This window comes from Panthera pardus, unplaced genomic scaffold (genome assembly GCF_024362965.1).
Source record: "Panthera pardus isolate Hobbes unplaced genomic scaffold, ASM2436296v1 HiC_scaffold_13, whole genome shotgun sequence".
Lineage (NCBI taxonomy): Eukaryota > Metazoa > Chordata > Mammalia > Carnivora > Felidae > Panthera > Panthera pardus.
Genome location: NW_026526688.1, coordinates 169772889 through 169791404, shown reverse-complemented (window position 1 = coordinate 169791404; position 18516 = coordinate 169772889). Strand labels below are relative to the sequence as shown.

Here is an 18516-nt window from a genome sequence, read left to right as displayed (position 1 = left end):
ACACCCAACCGACTGAGCCACCCAGGCGCCCCTAGATTTTATTTTATTATTTTTTTAAGGGGTTTTTGTTTTTTTTTTTAATTTTTGAGACAGAGAGAGACAGAGCATGAACGGGGGAGGGTCAGAGAGAGGGAGACACAGAATCTGAAACAGGCTCCAGGCTCTGAGCTGTCATCACAGAGCCCAACGCGGGGCTTGAACTCACGGACCACGAGATCATGACCTGAGCCGAAGTCGGCCGCTTAACCGACTGAGCCACCCAGGCGCCCCATGCCCCTAGATTTTAAAGAACATGTTGTAAAATTAAGTTTCAGTCTGAATATTTGTGGAGAAACTGAGTACAGTAAGCTAGGTTCGTTCTTCCACTTGGCTACTTGTGATCATTTAAATTTAGAGGAGTCACAATGTAGGTTTGGTTAGAATAAAACAGACATCTTTCTTTTCTTCTTTATTTCTTTCCATCTCTCCCTCTTTTTCTGTCTTCCCTCTTTCTTTCGTAGGCTCCACACTCAACGTGGGGCTGGAACTCATGACCCTGAGATCAAGAGTCAGACACTACCGACTGAGCCAGCCAGGTGCCCCAAAACAGGGATTTTTCTGAAATTACCTGCATATTGTTATAAAGACATGCAGTAAAACATCTTTGGATTTTAAAATGTACTTGCATTTTTTTCAAAAGCTTTTTATATAGTATTTCAAAAGATAATTAAGTTAGATTGCTTAGAGTAGTGTTTTTAGACTCCACATTAAGATTCGTAAATGAATTGTGAAATCAGCATCGTGGAAACACTAAGTATTTCTTAAACATTAAATAGAATACAAAATACCAAAAGCCGTCACACATAGGAAGGATGATGTTTTGTGAAGCTTCTGTTTACTTGTATATCTGTGTATGTTTGTGTCGAAACTTGATGTAAAAATTAACATAGATTCTATCAAAAAAATGTAAAAGCCACTTAAGAATTGGAATACAAGACACATTTTTAATGAGAAATCAGATTTTAAGCTATCCCATTAGTGATAATGGATACATCTTTGGCAAATGCAGCAAGGGCAAAGAAAGATGGAGAAAAAATGGAGAGTAAAGTGGTATATGGGAGTTTAATCTAGGGCCATTGAAACTAGGGTAAGATGTATGGGGCAGTTTCCAGGGGATGAAGAAAGTCATAAAATTGGAAAGGCAGGTGCTATTTAACATTTGACAGCCACATTTTGGACAGAGTATCTCAGGCCCTTCTTTATACATAAGCAAATTATCCACAGGCCAGTAAGTTCAGTAGTGAGTGACTATTACCATGGTTTTACATTTCTCCTTTTGCAAGGTTCATTTAATTCAAAGTGGCTTTATGTAATGCCTTTTTACTCAAATCTTAAACCTACCTATTTGAATTTGAGGTTTTTCTAAGAACAGATACTATGGTTCTCTTGAGAGCAATTAGTTCTTATTTAGCATTCTTTTAAAAGATGAAGCCAGTATTACAAGTGTTGAAGGAATACAGACAATTGTAGTTAAATTTCAGTTCAAAGGTTTCTTAACTAGTCTGTATTTTTTAAAAATAACAAATTTTTTTTTTTCTATTTAAGTACTTCGGTGCTTTCTGCATCAAAGCCATAAGGTGTTTGGATGTGTTACTGAGCGTATATGTGAAATAGCTGCCTTAAGAGTTTTCATTTTGATTTTAAATAATTGCTACAGGGCTGTTAAGACATTTTGAATAGGAGTAAAACTGTGTAATCTTCATTCTTAGATAATTTGCAGGTTTAGTTCACTACAATATTTTTCTTTTTAAATTTAGCAATTCATGATGACCAATAAACTGGACACGGCCATGTGGCTTTCTCGATTGTTCACAGTTTACTGCTCTGCCTTGTTTGTTCTGCCACTTCTTGGGTATGTATTACACAGATTTCTGCCTTTGATACTCAGTTCAGTCGGTTTTTATGGACTACCTTTTATGTGGAAGACTTGTTAAACTGCAAGAGTTTCAAGGACAAATAAAATGCAGGTCTCCTTTAGGCACTGATAACCCAGTAGTAGTACCAACTGAAGGAATATTTTATATCGTGTGCTTTGTGAAAGTTGACATCAAGTTGAAAATCAGAAAGAAAATGGATGTGTGGGGATGAGAGGAGTTCATATTTTTTGCCTATTTGACACTTAATAGGAGGAACGCCTGCTGTATAAAATTCAGTTGGGTATGTATATGAAGTGATGCTTCTGAGAAGGTATAGTAGGTTCAAGTAATTTTTTTCTATTGACATGGAAGAGATTTAGGTGTTGTGCAATGATGATGCAATCCACAAAGGAGGAAGAGACATGGTAGTTGTTAAGTCTCATGATAACCTCTCCTCTGGTAATTTGCAGGTTGCACGAAGCTGCAAGCTTTTACCAGCGTGCTTTACTGGCAAATGCTCTTACTAGTGCCCTGAGACTGCACCAGAGATTACCGCATTTCCAGTTAAGCAGAGCATTCCTGGCCCAGGCTTTATTGGAAGACAGCTGCCACTACCTGCTGTACTCACTCATCTTTGTCAATTCCTACCCGGTTACAAGTATCCTTTTTGTGCTTTTTTGATGAGGAAATCGCGTATGAAGCATATAGACGATTCTGATTATTTTTTGCAGTAGGGAAGGTTCGGCAGTAAGGGGTTCCATGAAGCCTGGGTTGGTTGGTTTGTTGGCACTTAATTTGAATGAAGATACATTTAGTGTAAGAATATCTGACTCTAAAATGTAAAGTCTAAATTTGAAGAGCTGGTGTGGGGATTTTAAATTTTGTGTCTTTGTTCCTGCCTCTTGTAAGCCTCTCTGTTCACAATGGATATTGTGAAGTTCAGATTAAAAGCATAGGACTGTGGAGGACTTATTTTAATATTTAAGGTTTTTTTATTTGATTCAATCTTCTTTGGGAAAGTGCCCATATATCTTGCCATAAAAAAGAATCCTCAGCTCTTTCAATTCCATGTGAGCTAGAAACAAATGGAAATTCATTAAGAAATAACTTATTTAAGAGAGAATTGGATAATTAATAAATACAATAAAAATACTAGTATTTACTGTGGATAGAGGAGAAAATAAGGACACATGGATAATATTTGGAGCTAATGAGGATTACAGAACTCATTTGGAATTGTATGTTTATACATTTCAAAAGTGTGTCGGGTGACAAGTGGTTTTCTAAAAACATGGGGGAGGGTTGGAGAGGAGGACTTTAGTTTAGTATGTTTGAGAAGCACTGGATCAAACGGCCTTCAGTAGGTTTCTTTACCATAGGACCTTTGATCTACTAATGTTCATTGTGAGGTGAAAGAGTTGGGGGAAGGGCAGAGAGGGGGAGAGAGAGAGAGAGCGAGAGAGAGGAAGGGAGGGAGAGAGAGAATCCTAAGTACACTCCATGCTGTTACCACGGAGTCCAGTGCAGGACTTGGACACATGAACTGTGAGATCATGAACTAAGCTGAAATCGAGTCAGATACTTAACTTACTGAGCCATCCAGGTGCCCCAATACTAATCTGAATTTTAAAAAAAATTTTTTTTTCAATGTTTATTTATTTTTGAGAGACAGAGGTGGGTAGGGGAGGGGCAGAGAAAGAGGGAGACAAAGAATCCGAAGCAGGCTCCAGGTTCTGAGCTGTCAGCACAGATAGCTCCTGAACCCCGAGATCATGGCCTGAGCTGAAGTCAGACATTTAACCGACTGAGCCACCCAGGCACCCCAATACTAATCTGATTCTTAAAAGTAGTTGGGTATTATGTTAGTAAATAAAGATGAGCCCAAAGTCATATTACAAAGTTGTGTTCTGATCTTTGCATTTACATGGGTGATGCTGTCCTTGATGTCTAGCCATGATAGGTACTTAGGGTTTAACTTGTAGACTTTTCACCCTTTTTATTTTCTGAATAGTTTAAAAGTTACATTGAAAGCTAAGATTATGAATCTCTTCTAAGGATTTGTGAATTATAGAATGTTAGAAGTAAAAACTTGTTAGAAATCTGTAGCTTTGAGGCACCTGGGTGGCTCTGACTCTTGATTTTGGCTCAAGTCATGATCCCAGGGTCGTGGGACGGAGCCCGTGTTGGGCTCTGCACTGGGCGTGGAGTCTGCTTAAGATTCTCTCTCTCCCCCTGCCCCCTGCCCCGCTCACATGCACTGCCTGTTTCTCTCTTAAAATAAAAAATAAAATCTGTAGCTTTGATGACACTTGACCTAGGAAATGAAGTTAGTGTCAGAGCCATGATTAAAACCCACATGTCTTGACTCTCTTCAGGGTTCTGTTTTCATTACTTGCATTGCTTCTGCAGAATCAGGCTTTAAGTTAGGATATGTGTCAGAGTTTAAATTTAACTAAGAAGCAACAAGATTTTGCAATGGCCTTAGAGAAGAGAGTTGTAGCTTTCATCAGTTCCAAAATGATCTATGATTGATTAAAAAGTATAAAGCTATATTGGGGCGCCTGGGTGGCTCAGTCGGTTAAGCCTCCGACTTTAGCTCAGGTCACGATCTCGCGGTCCGTGAGTTTGAGTCCCCCGTCGGGCTCTGGGCTGATGGCTCAGAGCCTGGAGCCTGCTTCCGATTCTGTGTCTCCCTCTTTCTGCCCCTCCCCCGTTCATGCTCTGTCTCTCTCTGTCTCAAAAATAAATAAACGTTAAAAAAAAAAAATTTAAAAAAAAGTATAAAGCTGTATATACATGATCTCTACTGAGGAAATTGGCATTTTACTTAATTCTTGTGTGTGTTGGGGAAGAATTGGTTAGGATGTTAATTTGGAGAACTACTAGATGAGAGGTAGGATTTTTGTAAACCTTGGGTATATCACTGTCATCTTTGCCAGTTGGAAATTAGGGACCTTTGGATCTAATGAGTTACAGTTATAATGAATGAATTTGGTACTCTTTGTGTTACAGTAATCACAATTTCCCATCACACCAAGCTTTCAGTTAATGTAGAAAAATATAATGGTTCATTTCCTAGAAACTGCAAATAATTTTTTTAAATAAGGGTAATTTAAAAATTTTTTTGATTTTTTTTTTTTTTTTTTTTTTTTAAAGTAAACTACCCCCAACGTGGGACTTGAACTCATGACCCTGAGATCAAGTCACATGCTGTACTGACTAAGCCAGTCAGGCATCCCAGAAACTGCAGATACTTTTAGGCTGAGTGTTTTTGCCCTTCATGATGGATGAACAGTCTCTGTCATTTTAGGAAAATACTTGACAGTGTTTTTGCTCTCGTTTTTCTTGACCTGGCAGAAATTGGGTAATAAATAGGATCTTTTGAGCAATTTTCATTTTTCAAAAAGCTGAATGAAAGTTGTATATTTATCCATGACATAAAGCCAAACAATTGAATTCAAATATGTTTGTAATTAAACTGATGAGACTTTGAACTAACTGTACACAACCCCAAATACACACTTTTTATTCAGTACAGGTTGAGAACACATGGCTGTACAAGCTTCATAGGTACGGTATCTTGAAATAATAGGGATCTTGTAGGAAAGAGATAATGGGGATCTTATAGGAAAGAGATAATGCAGGATCTTTAGTTGAGGAAAATTGGTAAGTCCTTTTTTAAAGTTTTATTTTTCATTTTTATTTTACGTGAATTCTACCCCCAACGTGGGGTTCAAACTTAGCGCCCCGAGATCAAGTTGCATGTTGTACAGACTGAGCCAGCCAGGCACCCCTGTGGAAGTACATTTTAAACTGTTCCCCACACTCTTTCCTAAGCAGTTGTGATGAGGAAAGCAGTACAAAGACTGTCTTCGAATTTGAAGGCAAATTCTTTTGTCCAGGATGGCCTTTGTGGAGTTAAAAACTGTCATATTTAAGGCTTTGAGGTGGCCTAGATTTCAATTTAATTGTTTACAATATTTTATTATCTAATAGAAAAGGAAACTTTTATCACTTTAAGTTTTTTCATAAAAAAACTTAGCTTTAGAAACAAATTGTTTACAGATTAAAAGCTTCATTTGCTTGCAAAGTGTATCAGTAAAACAAAAGCCACCGCTGAAGTCCTTTTTGCAGATGCCATTTCAGATCTATATTGGGCATAATACCAAAGTACTTAATAAACATTAAATTTTTTCCTTAATTGTTTTCTTCAGTGAGTATTTTTCCTGTGTTGCTATTCTCCTTGCTTCATGCTGCCACATATACGAAAAAGGTCCTTGATGTAAGTACAGCTGTGGTGTTTTTTTGACTTCTGGATTGCAGACTGTTGGTTGGCATGAATTTGAGTTCTAAGACATTTTGGCATTTGTCATAAAAGTTTCCTCCATTCCCTACAAACTTGTAAATTATTAGTGATTTGAAAGTTTTAAGTTTGAAATTTTGTATTTAAGTTTCACAAAATGCATTTTGTAGATAAAGGATTGTATTGCAGATTACCCCCTAGTTTCCAGAGGAATTTCTGAAGTTTGAAATAGACCTTTTTGTTTAAAAAAAAAAAAAAAAAAAAAAATCTATCTTTTAGGTTTGGTAAGTTGTCAGAGATCTCCTCCTCTGTCATTGTTTAATTTTAACATACCAGGTAAGTAGAGTGTATTGAATTTCTTTTATGTTAATATTCAGAACTAAAATATTCCTAAAATATTTTCTTATTCCTGGATTGGAACATTAAGCCCAAGTTAAGTGTGCCAGGCAGATTGACTGCATATGCACTGACATTTGAATTAAAATATACAAATGTTTGCCCTGTGTTGACAGTTTTCTTTTTTTTCTTTTAAAAAAATTTTTTTAATGTTTTTTATTTGTTATTTTTGAGAGAGAGAGACAGTGTGAGGGGCAGAAAAAGAGGGAGACACGGGATCTGAACCAGGCTCCAGGCTCTGAGCTGTCAGCACAGAGCCCGATGTGGGGCTTGATGAATTGTGAGATCATGACCTGAGCCGAAGTCGGACACTTAACTGACTGAGCCACTCCAGGCGTCCCAGCTGTCTTCTTTATTCCTGTAGTTCTTTGGTCATAGTGTTAATTGGGCTCTGTAATTTCTACCTTTATTTAGCTAAGGAGTCACAAATACCTTAACTGTATTACTAAGTAGTCAGATTTTGTTAGACTGGTTAGATAGAAATAACCACCATTTTTGTGTGTGTGCAATAATCTAGTCTTTTTTACAAAAAATAAGGCATGAAAATGACTTACTACTAAAGTTGTCTTTGTAATTTTTCAAATACACAAAATACAGCAATGCAGGAAAATACACTAACTTTTACCTTATTTTGCAAACTTTCATATTACTATTTCCAAAATAATTTTCTTTTAGTTGTTTTGCCTGTTGGCTATACTGTTTATCTGAAGAAAGAAAATAACTGAATAATCAAAAATGCTGTGAGGGGTGCATGGGTGACTAGGCCGGTTGAGCATCCGACTTCGGCTCAGGTTATGATCTTGCGGTTTGTGGGTTTGAGTCTCGCATCAGGTTCTGTTCTGACAGCTCAGAAGCTGTGAGCCTGCTTCAGATTCTGGGTATCCTCTCTTTCTCTGCCCTTCCCCTGCTCACGCTCTGTGTGTGTGTCTCTCTCTCTCTCAAAAATAAACATTAAAAAAATTTTTTTTACATAAAAAAATGCTTCATTATTTCTAATGTTTGTTTTCTTATGTTTTAGGCGAAGGGTTCAAATAGTTTACCTTTGCTGAGATCTATCTTGGATAAACTAAGCGCTAATCAACAGAATATTCTGAAATTCATTGCTTGTAATGAAATATTCTTGATGCCTGCTACAGTTTTTATGCTTTTTAGGTAAGAATAAAAATACATTGGTTTGGGAGGCAGATGACTAAGTGATCATAATAAATATAATAACTCAAATTTTATCCTGCTTAAATCTGTTCAAGATTAATATTAGCAACCATTTTTCTCATTTTATTATAGAGAATCTGAGACATTATGGTAAACTTAGGAATTTGTCTTATCGTTCCTTGTGATTTACCACTTAACACTTTGAAAATGAATTTAAGAACCACTGTCTTTGGAAGAGTCTTGGGAAGCCTAGATTAGTGCATTCTGCCATTATTTAGATGATTTTTCTTCTAGAAAGATTGCAGAAAAATTAGTCTGGTAGTAATAGTAGCCTAATGTCACTTCCGTGTTTTGTTTGTATTTTAATTGTACAAGTAATGCATGAATAAAGAAAGTTGTCCTGTTAAAAATTAGAAGATCAGACTGATATTGACCCTTCCTATCAAGATTCTTGCATTTAAGTTTTAAAACTACATTTCTGGGGAGATGGGTGGGGGAATGGGTAAAGTAGATGGGAATTGAGGAGTGCACTTGTGATGAGCACTGGCTAATCACAATAATAAATAAATAATGAATGAATGAATGAATGAATGGGAGGATAAGTTTGGATGACATAAACTTTGGTTACCAAGTCAAAAGTTTTTCTCTGTCTCTGTTACGTGTTTTTCTTTGTTGTGGAAAAAAGTGACTAGTTTCAAAGCCAAATTGGGAAAAAAAAATAATTTGAATTAGGGAAAAAATGAAACTACATTTCTGCCTGGATTGTTGCTTTTTCAGTTTTTAGTCTCTAGTAGCAGGACATTATAGATAAATGCTAAAATATCATTTGACTATGAATCCTTGTTGCAGTTCTGTACTCTCCTTCTGGTATGTGTATATGCATGTAGTACTTTTAAATGTTTCTACAGATACATAGAAAATGCATATTATGGGTGTGGGGTTTAGTTTTTATTTTACACCAGAAGTGCCATAATGCCTCATTTGTCTGCATCTTGCTTTTTTCGTGACCTATTTATGTTGATGGATACAGTTCTGGTTTGTTCCATTTAATGGCTTTGTAGTGTTTGGTCATATTAATAAACTGCATTTTATTACCTGTTTCCCCTATTAATGGGGAAACATTTGTTTCCAAATACTTGCTTTTCCAGATATTGATGCAGTAAACTTACTTTTTTTTTTTTTTAATTTTTATTTATTTAAGTAATCTCTACCCCCAACATGGGGCTCAAATTGATGATGCTGAGATCAAGAGTCACATGCTCCTACAACTGAGACAGCCAGGCGCCTCTCTTTTTTACTGTTCTACTTGTACTTTTGTGCCAGTGTTTTCTCTAAACCAGAAATGATTTTGTTGAGGCTGCACTAAGTGCATTTTATATTTATTAGACCATGCCAGATTGTCATCTAAGATGTCTGTATTATGTTTTCCATAATCTTACTAATTTGAAAAAACTTACTTTTGTTTATGAGATACTTCATTTTAGTGTTCATTGCCTTTAACTAACTAGTGAGATTTTTGCATGTCTGTTTTTTTTAGCAATCTATAAGCTAGAAACAAAGTTTTACAGGTTTCTTCATAAATACATCTGTTCTTTTAAGTAATGTTTTTCTCTGGAAACTCCAGGATCCCACATGTTGCTCAGGTTATAGGGTCACAAGCTAGATAATATAATCTAAGTAAAGTCTGGAATAGCACAGGGGAAGACTTCTTATTCATTGTTGGGGATTTGGACTCTAATTGATATAATCATTAACTTAGCCTTTGAGCATTGATTTTGCACATATAAAAAACTTAAATTTTAGGGGTGCCTGGGTGGCTCAGTCAGTTAAGTTTCTGACTCTTGATTTCGGCTCAGGTCATCATGATCTCATGGTTTGTGAGATCAAGCCCAGTGTCAGCACAGAGCATGCTTGGGATTCTCTCTCTTCTCTCTGTCTGCCCTGCCTCGTGCTTGCACATGTGCATGCCCTTTCTGTCTCTCAAAATAAATAAATAAAGTTGGGGCGCCTGGGTGGCTCAGTCAGTTAAGCATCTGACTTCAGTTCAGGTCATGATCTCGTGGTCCATGGGTTCGAGCCCCGCGTCGGGCTCTGTGCTGAGAGCTCAGAGCCTGGAACCTGCTTAGGATTCTGCATCTCCTTCTCTCTCTGCCCCTCCTCCATTTGCACTGTCTCTCTCTCTTTCTCAAAAGTAAATAAACATTTTAAAAAAATTTTTTTTAAATAAATTTTTAACAACACTTGAATTTTAAAACAAAATGATTTTAATTTTTAAGATTGTTGTAAAAGAGATGAGAATTTACCAGAAATATTAGAGGAATCACTTTGTTTTTCTAAAAAATTAAAGTAGGTTATACGGTTTTATTCAGTCACTAGTAGGGAAAGCTAGTGATGCTCTAAGTATGTCACTTGCATTTAACACAAACTATAAAATTAAAAATAATTTAAAATCATTATTTCTTAGATGACCCCTTCATGATATAAGCACAATCTAAATATTAGAAGGCTTCATTAAGTTGCTTTTTTCACAGTATTGCTTCAAACTTTGTATTTAAAAATGAATGTAAAAAGTCTGTGAGTTTACCTCATGTACACAAATATGCGTGTAAAGAAAGATAAAAGGAAGGTCCTTGTAGCTTTATTTATTTGTTAGTAGAGAGTTTGTTACATTGTAGTAATGCATAAGATGAACTGCTTGAATCTGTAAAAAGAATGAGGTAAATTTATGTGTTATGAAAGGGGATGGTCTCCAAGATATAATAAGTTAAAAGTTTGTTAAGAATTGTGTAGGGTGTCCCCCTTTTTATATTTTGGGGTGTGTGTATTTAAGGGCATATGTATGTTTTTTTCTGCTTCACTTTTTTCATCTTTAAAATGGGAATGATAATGTCATTTCCATATTACAGTAAAGTGGATTCAGTGAATTGTAAACTGAGCACTGTATTAGTGTTGGCATTATACACACTTGTGCATGGAAATTTCTGGAAGGATGTTTTAGAGACTGAGCTGTAACTCTGAGGAAGAAGCTAACTTGGATGATGGAACATTTGTTTTTCATTGAATTTTCTGTATTTTTTATAGTACGTGTTTATTTCAATTTGAAGAGTTAAAGATTTGTCACGGGATTTATTGGGGAAAATGGACGTAACACATTTAGTTTAGTGCTTAGTTTGTAATCACGTAAATTTGTACTATGAAAGTAATATCACAATTTAGAAGAAAAGACAAAAATTAACTTTAAAAAGCCACATTTAGCATCTTTAATGTATTTCCTCAAAAAAAGTTTTAAAATACCATTGTAATAATACGTATAGTTTTATACTCTGCAGTCTTCAAAGTTGCTGTATTGTTCTCATAATCAAGATTTTAGGTAGTTGCTTCCTAACTCCATCAAGTAAAGATGATATACTTAGCTTTGCTACCTAACTACCCACATTAGGTTGTTGATACATTTAATTTGTAGTTATTTGCAGTGAATGTCTTAATTCAGATAGTTTTTCCTGGGAAAAAAATTCTTGATTTAGAATTTCATAAATAAGTATATGGCTCTTGGGTATTGTAATTGTGCTTTTTAACCAAGAAAAATAGTTAGAATAGGCTATGTAAATTTACTAGAGACCTGTGTAATTACAGGTTGTTTTGTTTTGTTTTGTTTGTATAAAATGAACCACTTTTCATTTACTATGTTATAAAGTTTCACACTTTGATGATCAATTATTAGTGGTAATTATGGAAGCATACATTTTCTGGTTTAATAGCTTTTAAATTTTTTAAGAGTAATACATAAATACATGTTTGTAAAAATTTAAACAATAACATTTTATTTTTTACCAATCATTTACATTCTTGTATTTCCTTTTTTTTTTTTTTTTTTTTTTTAAAGTAAGCTCTGTGCCCAACCTGGGGCTTGAACTCACACCTTCAAGATCAAGAGTTGTATCCTCTACTGACTGAGCTAGCCAGGCGCCATTCTTTTATTTCCTTTTTAAGAATAACTTTGATTTAGACATGATAGATATTATCTTGACCATTTAATGAATGAAGACACATTCCTCAATTAAATTGCCTTTAAGTTTTGAAAGTATATATATGAACTGATAATGTATATTTCTTACCCTTGTATTTGTTTATTTCAGTGGTCAAGGGAGTTTGCTCCAGCCTTTTATCTACTATAGATTTCTTACTCTTCGGTATTCGTCTCGAAGAAATCCATATTGTCGGTAAGCTGGTGATTAGTTTAAATGTTTTATTTGTTGAGAGTACTGTGAAATATAGTATGTATAACTTTTAAGAGTTATTTAGCTTTTATGTTTAGAAGCAAGTGTTATTTTGGTAAATTTAAGTTCCAGGCCTTAGTAGGGTTGGTAAGTAGACTGGATTTACCTTGACCTCCACTAAAATAGTATTCAAGTTTAAGGAATTTGAAGATGTTTAAGACATGAGTCCCAGTCTCAAGGAACTTTCCTAATTGAAGAAGCAAAAGCATGCATCAGATAATAAGGAAACGTTAGTTCAGGATACAGTGTTCACAAACCATTATGATGAATTGTTACGCTTGCTTTGTCATATCAATAGTATAGTCCAAGGTAAGGAGAAATCAATGAGCCAGAAGATAAAACAGCCCATCAAAGTTTCACAAAACAGAGATTTTAATGTGTTAAAGAAGAATTAAAACCTTTGAATAGTCATAATAGGTAAACGCATTTTAGGTAGGAAGAGAGTAAGAGCACAAGTTCAGAGACAAGAAAGAACAAGCCATGTTTAAGGGGCATTGAATAGACCTGTTGGACTATAATGGAGATTCTGAATGGTGAGTGGTTGCAGCTAAGATTAAAAAGGTATAAAAAAAAAAAAAAAAGGGAGGGGTGCCCAGGTGGCTCAGTTGGGTGAGCGTCCAACTTCGGCTCAGGTCATGATTTGCAGCTCATGGGTTCGAGCCCCGCATCGGGCTCTGTGCTGACAGCTCAGAGCCTGGAGCCTGCCTCGGATTCTGTGTCTCCCTCTCTCTCTGCCCCTAACCCACTCACATTCTGTCTCTGTCTCTCTCAAAAATAAACAAACATTAAAAAAAAAAAAGGTATATTGGAGCTATGTCATAAAACTTCTTGGATTTCAGGATAACAAGTTTGGAATTTATCTTTTAGATGTATGGGAATGATGGTTTGGGCATGATCGTATTCTTCTGATAGATTTGTGCAAAATAGTTTAGAGTGGAAAAATTGAGGAAGCGGGGAAATATTTTAATGAATCACTGTAATGTTCAGGAATGGAGACTTAAATGATACAGTAAGTTATGCATGACGATCTCAGAAATTAGAGTAAATCTGAAATGAATATCTGTCTTCAGTAGTTTGTTAGATCTGTTAGAGACTAATGTTAACATAGTTTTTGTTTTTAAATTTAAAGTAAATTTATTGTGTGGGGTGCCTGGGTGGCTCAGTCAGTTAAGCCTCCAACTTTGGCTCAGGGCGTGATCTCACAGTTCGTGGGTTTGAGCCCCACGTCGGGCTCTGTGCTGACAGCTCAGAGCGTGGAGCCTGCTTCTGATTCTGTGTCTCCTTCTCTCTCTGTCCCTCCCCACTCCGGCTCTCTCTCTCTTTCCTCTCTCTCTCTCAAAAATAACATTAAAAAATAAAATCATTGTGTAGTAGAATTCATCAGAAATACAATGAGTGTATTAGCACAATCCCTATTGTATTTTCACAAGCGAAGTAAAAAGAACTGAAATTGAATGCTGGTCTCCATCATTCTCCAGGTGTGTAACTTTAGGCAAGTTGTTTAAATTTTAATTTCTTCATTGGTAGAGAAGAACAGCTCCTGGGGGTGAAATGAAGTAATGTTTTAAAAGAGCTTAGATTCTGTTATATATATTTTTTTAATTGTTTAATTTTATTTAAATCCAAGCTAGGTAACATATAGTGTAGTAATGGTTTCAGGAAGATTGTTATGTTCTTAATACATAGTTTATTTTCCTTTTTCTGTGATTCTGATAGTCCTTTGAGGGGCTTTTATGCTCTGTTAGACAATGTCTTACAGTACTTCCTAAAACAGAGCTTACTTCAGACACAGATTCTTTTTTTTTTTTTTTTTTTTAAGTTTATTTCTTTATTTTGAGAGAGAGGGAGATAGGGCATGAGTTGGGGAAGAGTGGATAGAGAGAGGGAGACAGACCATCCCAAGCAGGCTCAGTGCTCAGTGTGGAGCCCAGTGTGGAGATTGATCTTACAAGTGCGAGATCACAACTGCAAGATCACGACCTGAGCAGGTATCAGGAGTCGGATGCTTAACCGACTGAGCCACCCAGGTGCCCACAGACATAGATTCTTAATGAGTCCCTAGTCACCAGTAAACCTTCAGTTTTACTTGATTCCATGAGTGTTTGTCCTTTTTCTTTCTGGTTCATGTGTTCATTTCAGATACTATCTTCGAGTTCCCTGCCCTAATATCCACTTTTCATGAGCAGATTTTTCTCTGCTTCTTTATACCCTCTTCATCTCCCATTTTCTCCGCATAGCCTTAAATTGGATTAACACACAGATTTAGAAGTGTCCCGTGGGATAAAAAAGGAACGGATAGCAGAGGATCCAGGTAACGCAAATATGTGTTAGTAAACATTTTCAGAGATCTCCCATAAGCACGTAAAACAAATCAAAACAGTAGAAAGGTAATGGGAAATATTTGAGCTTATAAACATTGATAAACATCCTATAAAACTATATTTTCTATGCTACACTTTTTTTTGTTAGGGATTTTGAGACTATATTTGCCAGTTGTACCATATTCACTTAACGATATTCATTCTCAAGTTAGTGGTTTCAGTCCTTTGTAGATTGGCCAGCCACCAGCCACATCTGACTGTATGAATACAAATTAATTAAAACCCATAAAATGTATAACTCTGTTCCTGAGTCATATTAACCAGTTTCACGTGCTTGAAAGCCAGTGTGGCTGATGGTCACTGTATTGGACAGCACAGATGGACATTTCATCATCGCGGACACTTCTGTTGTCAGTGCTGCTCCAAAGGAGCTCTGTGACTTGGTATAGATTATGCCAGAGATAGAGCCAGGAGTGAAAGAACTTGCCTTGTGACTAGAACAAGCCATGACCTCTTTAGGCCTCATCTGTAATCTGAGAGGTTTGACTAGAGTATTTTCAAGGTGTCTTCTAGTTTTATTTGAGTCATTTATTCAGAAGACAGTGATTGTGTGTTGGTGATAACAACTTTATGTAGGATTAAAGTACCTGCTTTGTAGAGACTTGGAGCTGAGTGAATTACACAGCTGAGTAGGTCAATGTGATGATGACGGCTCTGTGAAAGCTCAGAAAACTGAGGGAGGCAGTTGAGAATTCACTGAAGAGGTGGTAATAGAAGTCAGGTCTTTTGAAGTCTGGTACGTGGGTGCCTGAGAGGGCATGTTGCTTGAATTAAGAAGTGTATAGGGGAGTCATGAAGATCTGTGCCTAGAAGGGTAAGACAGGGACTAGAGCATGAAAGGGTTTGGATTTTATTTCAAGAGAGGAAGAGCATTTGAAGTTCATATTGTGGAGAGTTTGGGAACATGATACAATCTGATTTAGAAATATTCCAGAAGATGTATTACAGGCTCCCCAAGAAGACAAAAGGACTGATTTGGAGACTGATTAGTCCAGAGCCTGAACTAATTCCATGGTAAAATAAAAAGGGGATACATTTGAAAGATATTTAGGAGGTAGGAAGTTAGGGGTTAGGGAAGAAGACCAAGATAAGGAAGCCCTCAAGTTTCTGGCCCGGGAACCTAGGAGAGTTGTGTGTAATGGGTCTGTCCCAAAGATAGACACAAGAAGGACAGGTGTTTGGATAAATGTGCGTCTTTCCAAATTTTCTTCCTGCTTTTGTGTAAGAGCATGTTACATCCTATTTTAAAACAATTTTTACTTTTTCCTAACCAGCAAAATAACCCTGAAGATACAGAAAGGTAGAACACAATTGTCTTTATGTAGAATGAGTCAGCACATAAGTGAAAATTCAAAAATGAATAGTCAAGAATTACTTGTGATGATTCAAAATCTCTTAAAAATTACGGTTCAGCCAACATACATGATTTTGTGTCTGCTAGCGTGTACAATACATGTGTGATGTGTCCAGTATGTGATAAGGGGTCCTTTGGAGGCAGCAAGCACAGTTTAAAGTCCACAGCCTCTTTGGAAATAAATGTACAACATAACTGGGATATAGGAGTCATGGCAGAGAGTGGGAGGAGACGAAGCAGAAATTTCAATTAAGACCAGGAGGGCGGGGGTACCTGAGTGGCTTAGTTGGGTAAGCGTCCAACTTCAGCTCAGGTCATGATGTCATAGTTTGCGGGTTCAAGTGCCGCATTGGGCTCTGTGCTGACAGCCCGGAACTTGGAGTCTGCTTCAGATTCTGTGTCTCCCTCTCTCTCTGCCCCTCCCCTGCTTGCACGTGCGCTCTCTCTCTCTGTCTCTCTCAAAAATAAACAAACATTAAGACTAGGAGGGCATTAGATATTAAGGAGTTGGACTTCAATCTGAAGGTAAATAAGCTGGTTTGATGAGTGGAGTGATCCAACTGGGAAATGGCCTTCATTGAACATCTTCTGTGTTGTCTCATTTAAATAATCACACCATGACTGACTTCAGCAAGTACATATTCCTATTTTATAGATGGGAAAGCTCTGAGAGGCATTACGTGTAAGGCAGTAGTTTAAGGAAAATGGTAGGTGGGATTGCCCATGGTATATAATTTTCACTTCCTTGCTCTCTTTTTTTAGAACTAGTTGAATTTACCTAAGGTAATATGAAGATGATGTGACTCTACTATTAAGAAGATATAAATCACTCCTAATCCCAGCCCTCAGAGATAACCATTTATTAGGTGCTTTTGTTAAATGAACTCCCTCAACCCCCCTCCCCCATACACACAAACAAGACACAAATGTTGATTTTCAGAATTTTATTTTGTGTATTTCCTACACATTGTAGTTAATTCTTTTACCTCAGATTTTTTTTTTTTTTTAATGTTTTATTTATTTTTGAGACAGAGACAGAGCACGAATGGGGGAGGGTCAGAGAGGGAGACACAGAATCTAAAGCAGGCTCCAGGCTCCGAGCTGTCAGCACAGAGCCTGAGGCGGGGCTGGAACTCACAGACCACCACGAGATCATGACCTGAGCCTGAGCCACCCAGGTGCCCCTACCTCAGATTCTTTAATGGCTGTGGGAAATGCCTTCATCAGCATTTGCTTTGTATTCTTTTTCCTTTGGTTTCTGAAAGAAAACTATTTTATCTTGCAGGACCTTGTTCAATGAACTGAGGATTGTTGTTGAACATGTGATAATGAAACCTGCTTGCCCACTGTTTGTGAGAAGACTTTGTCTCCAGAGTATTGCTTTTATAAGCAGACTGGCACCAACAGTTGCGTAGTCTAACATCCAGCTAAGTTATATATAATATAAATAAGCATTATTAGCAGTTGGTACTTCTGCTAGGGGTTGTTAATTCCAGGTGTAAAACTGACCTCAGTCCAATTTACATAATTTACATAAATGCATATCAATGGAAAAGTAATCATTTTTCTGGCATGTTAAATCAAGCCTTTGAAAAAAATTCCCTGAGAAAATTTTACTCTTCTGTGTTAATGATTAAGGAAGTTTCTATCGTGTGATAAATGTATCAAAAATTTTTTTAAATGCTGCTGTGCCTTTATCATGAAGTACATTTATTTCTCTTGTAAAAGTAGCTTTAAAATTTCTTTCAACCTAATGGGTACCCTGAATTTATATCTGGCATGATTTCATCATGGTAATATTAACATACATGAATTCATTATATTTTGAGACAGTATTCTTTTGCCATTCAGTAATTTTGGTTGATGATTTTAAAAGAAGCATTTACCACTGTATTTAATTTCAAATTGTTACTAATTGATTTTGTGCTGCTTTGTTAGGGTTTATTTTGGATGTACCATTATGAGAGAAATTCTGCATGCATCTTATGCTCTGACCTTCCAGAATTTTATTTCCATAATTACTTAATGTGGCTTTGAATATTTTTTAGAAAGGCTGAACTGTTAAGCTTATTAGCCAACTGGGTAAATATCTGGGGTCACAACTGTTTTACATTGGAAAGCAGTAGTTCCACAGCTTTCCTTGCAGAGATCCGTAAAGTCACCTTTCTCAAATAGGAAACACTTTTACAAATGTGGACATGTAGAATATTAGCATCGATATAGTTTCTAGAATTACCTAGATGAGACTCTTGACTGCCAGTTCTCTCGGTTTCTTAGGCTTGAATTTAACAGGCAGTGGCAGCAGTTCAGATGTGTTTTGAAAGGAATGTAACTGGAGATTGAACATATGCCTGTGCCTGGTGTCTGTTCTGAAATAATAATGAAGATTATCCTGTAGACTACATACTTACCCATGAAATCTGATTTAAAAGGTTAGATGGAGAGGTTTATAGGTAAGATAATTGGTTGGGGATGGGGCTGGAGAGGACTTGGGGGGGGGGGGAGGGAATAGTGTGTATTTTAATTTCATAACGCATAGGTAAAATTGGGAGTATAATATGTTAAATCCTGTTTGTTGAGCTGCCGTCAACTTCTTTATAAAATTCATTCTGATCTTTATTACTGTTGCATGATTGGGAATGTTTAAAACACTGCAAAAATTTTAGTACACAGTAATGTAATGGTTTTTGTAACCAGTTTTCTTCTGTCTGCACGTAATTGGATTTCTCAGATAAATTCATTAGTAACTTGTCAGTAA

General features: G+C 36.5%; 1 protein-coding gene across 3 annotated transcripts in view; it reads left to right on the top strand.

Annotated features, from left to right (window-relative positions):
- Positions 1–18516, top strand: part of TMEM33 (transmembrane protein 33) — a 20647-nt gene extending 2131 nt beyond the window's left edge. For 2 of the 3 annotated variants that reach the window (XM_019413229.2, XM_019413235.2), the window contains exons 3-8: positions 1797–1891; positions 2366–2553; positions 6110–6177; positions 7613–7746; positions 11883–11966; positions 17044–18516. In XM_019413229.2, coding sequence (XP_019268774.1) covers positions 1797–1891; positions 2366–2553; positions 6110–6177; positions 7613–7746; positions 11883–11966; positions 17044–17173 — 699 coding nt within the window. In that variant the 3' untranslated portion in view covers positions 17174–18516. Of the gene's footprint in view, positions 1–500; positions 658–1796; positions 1892–2365; positions 2554–6109; positions 6178–7612; positions 7747–11882; positions 11967–17043 lie in introns of all 3 variants that reach the window. The other variant, XM_019413245.2, reaches the window with a different exon arrangement.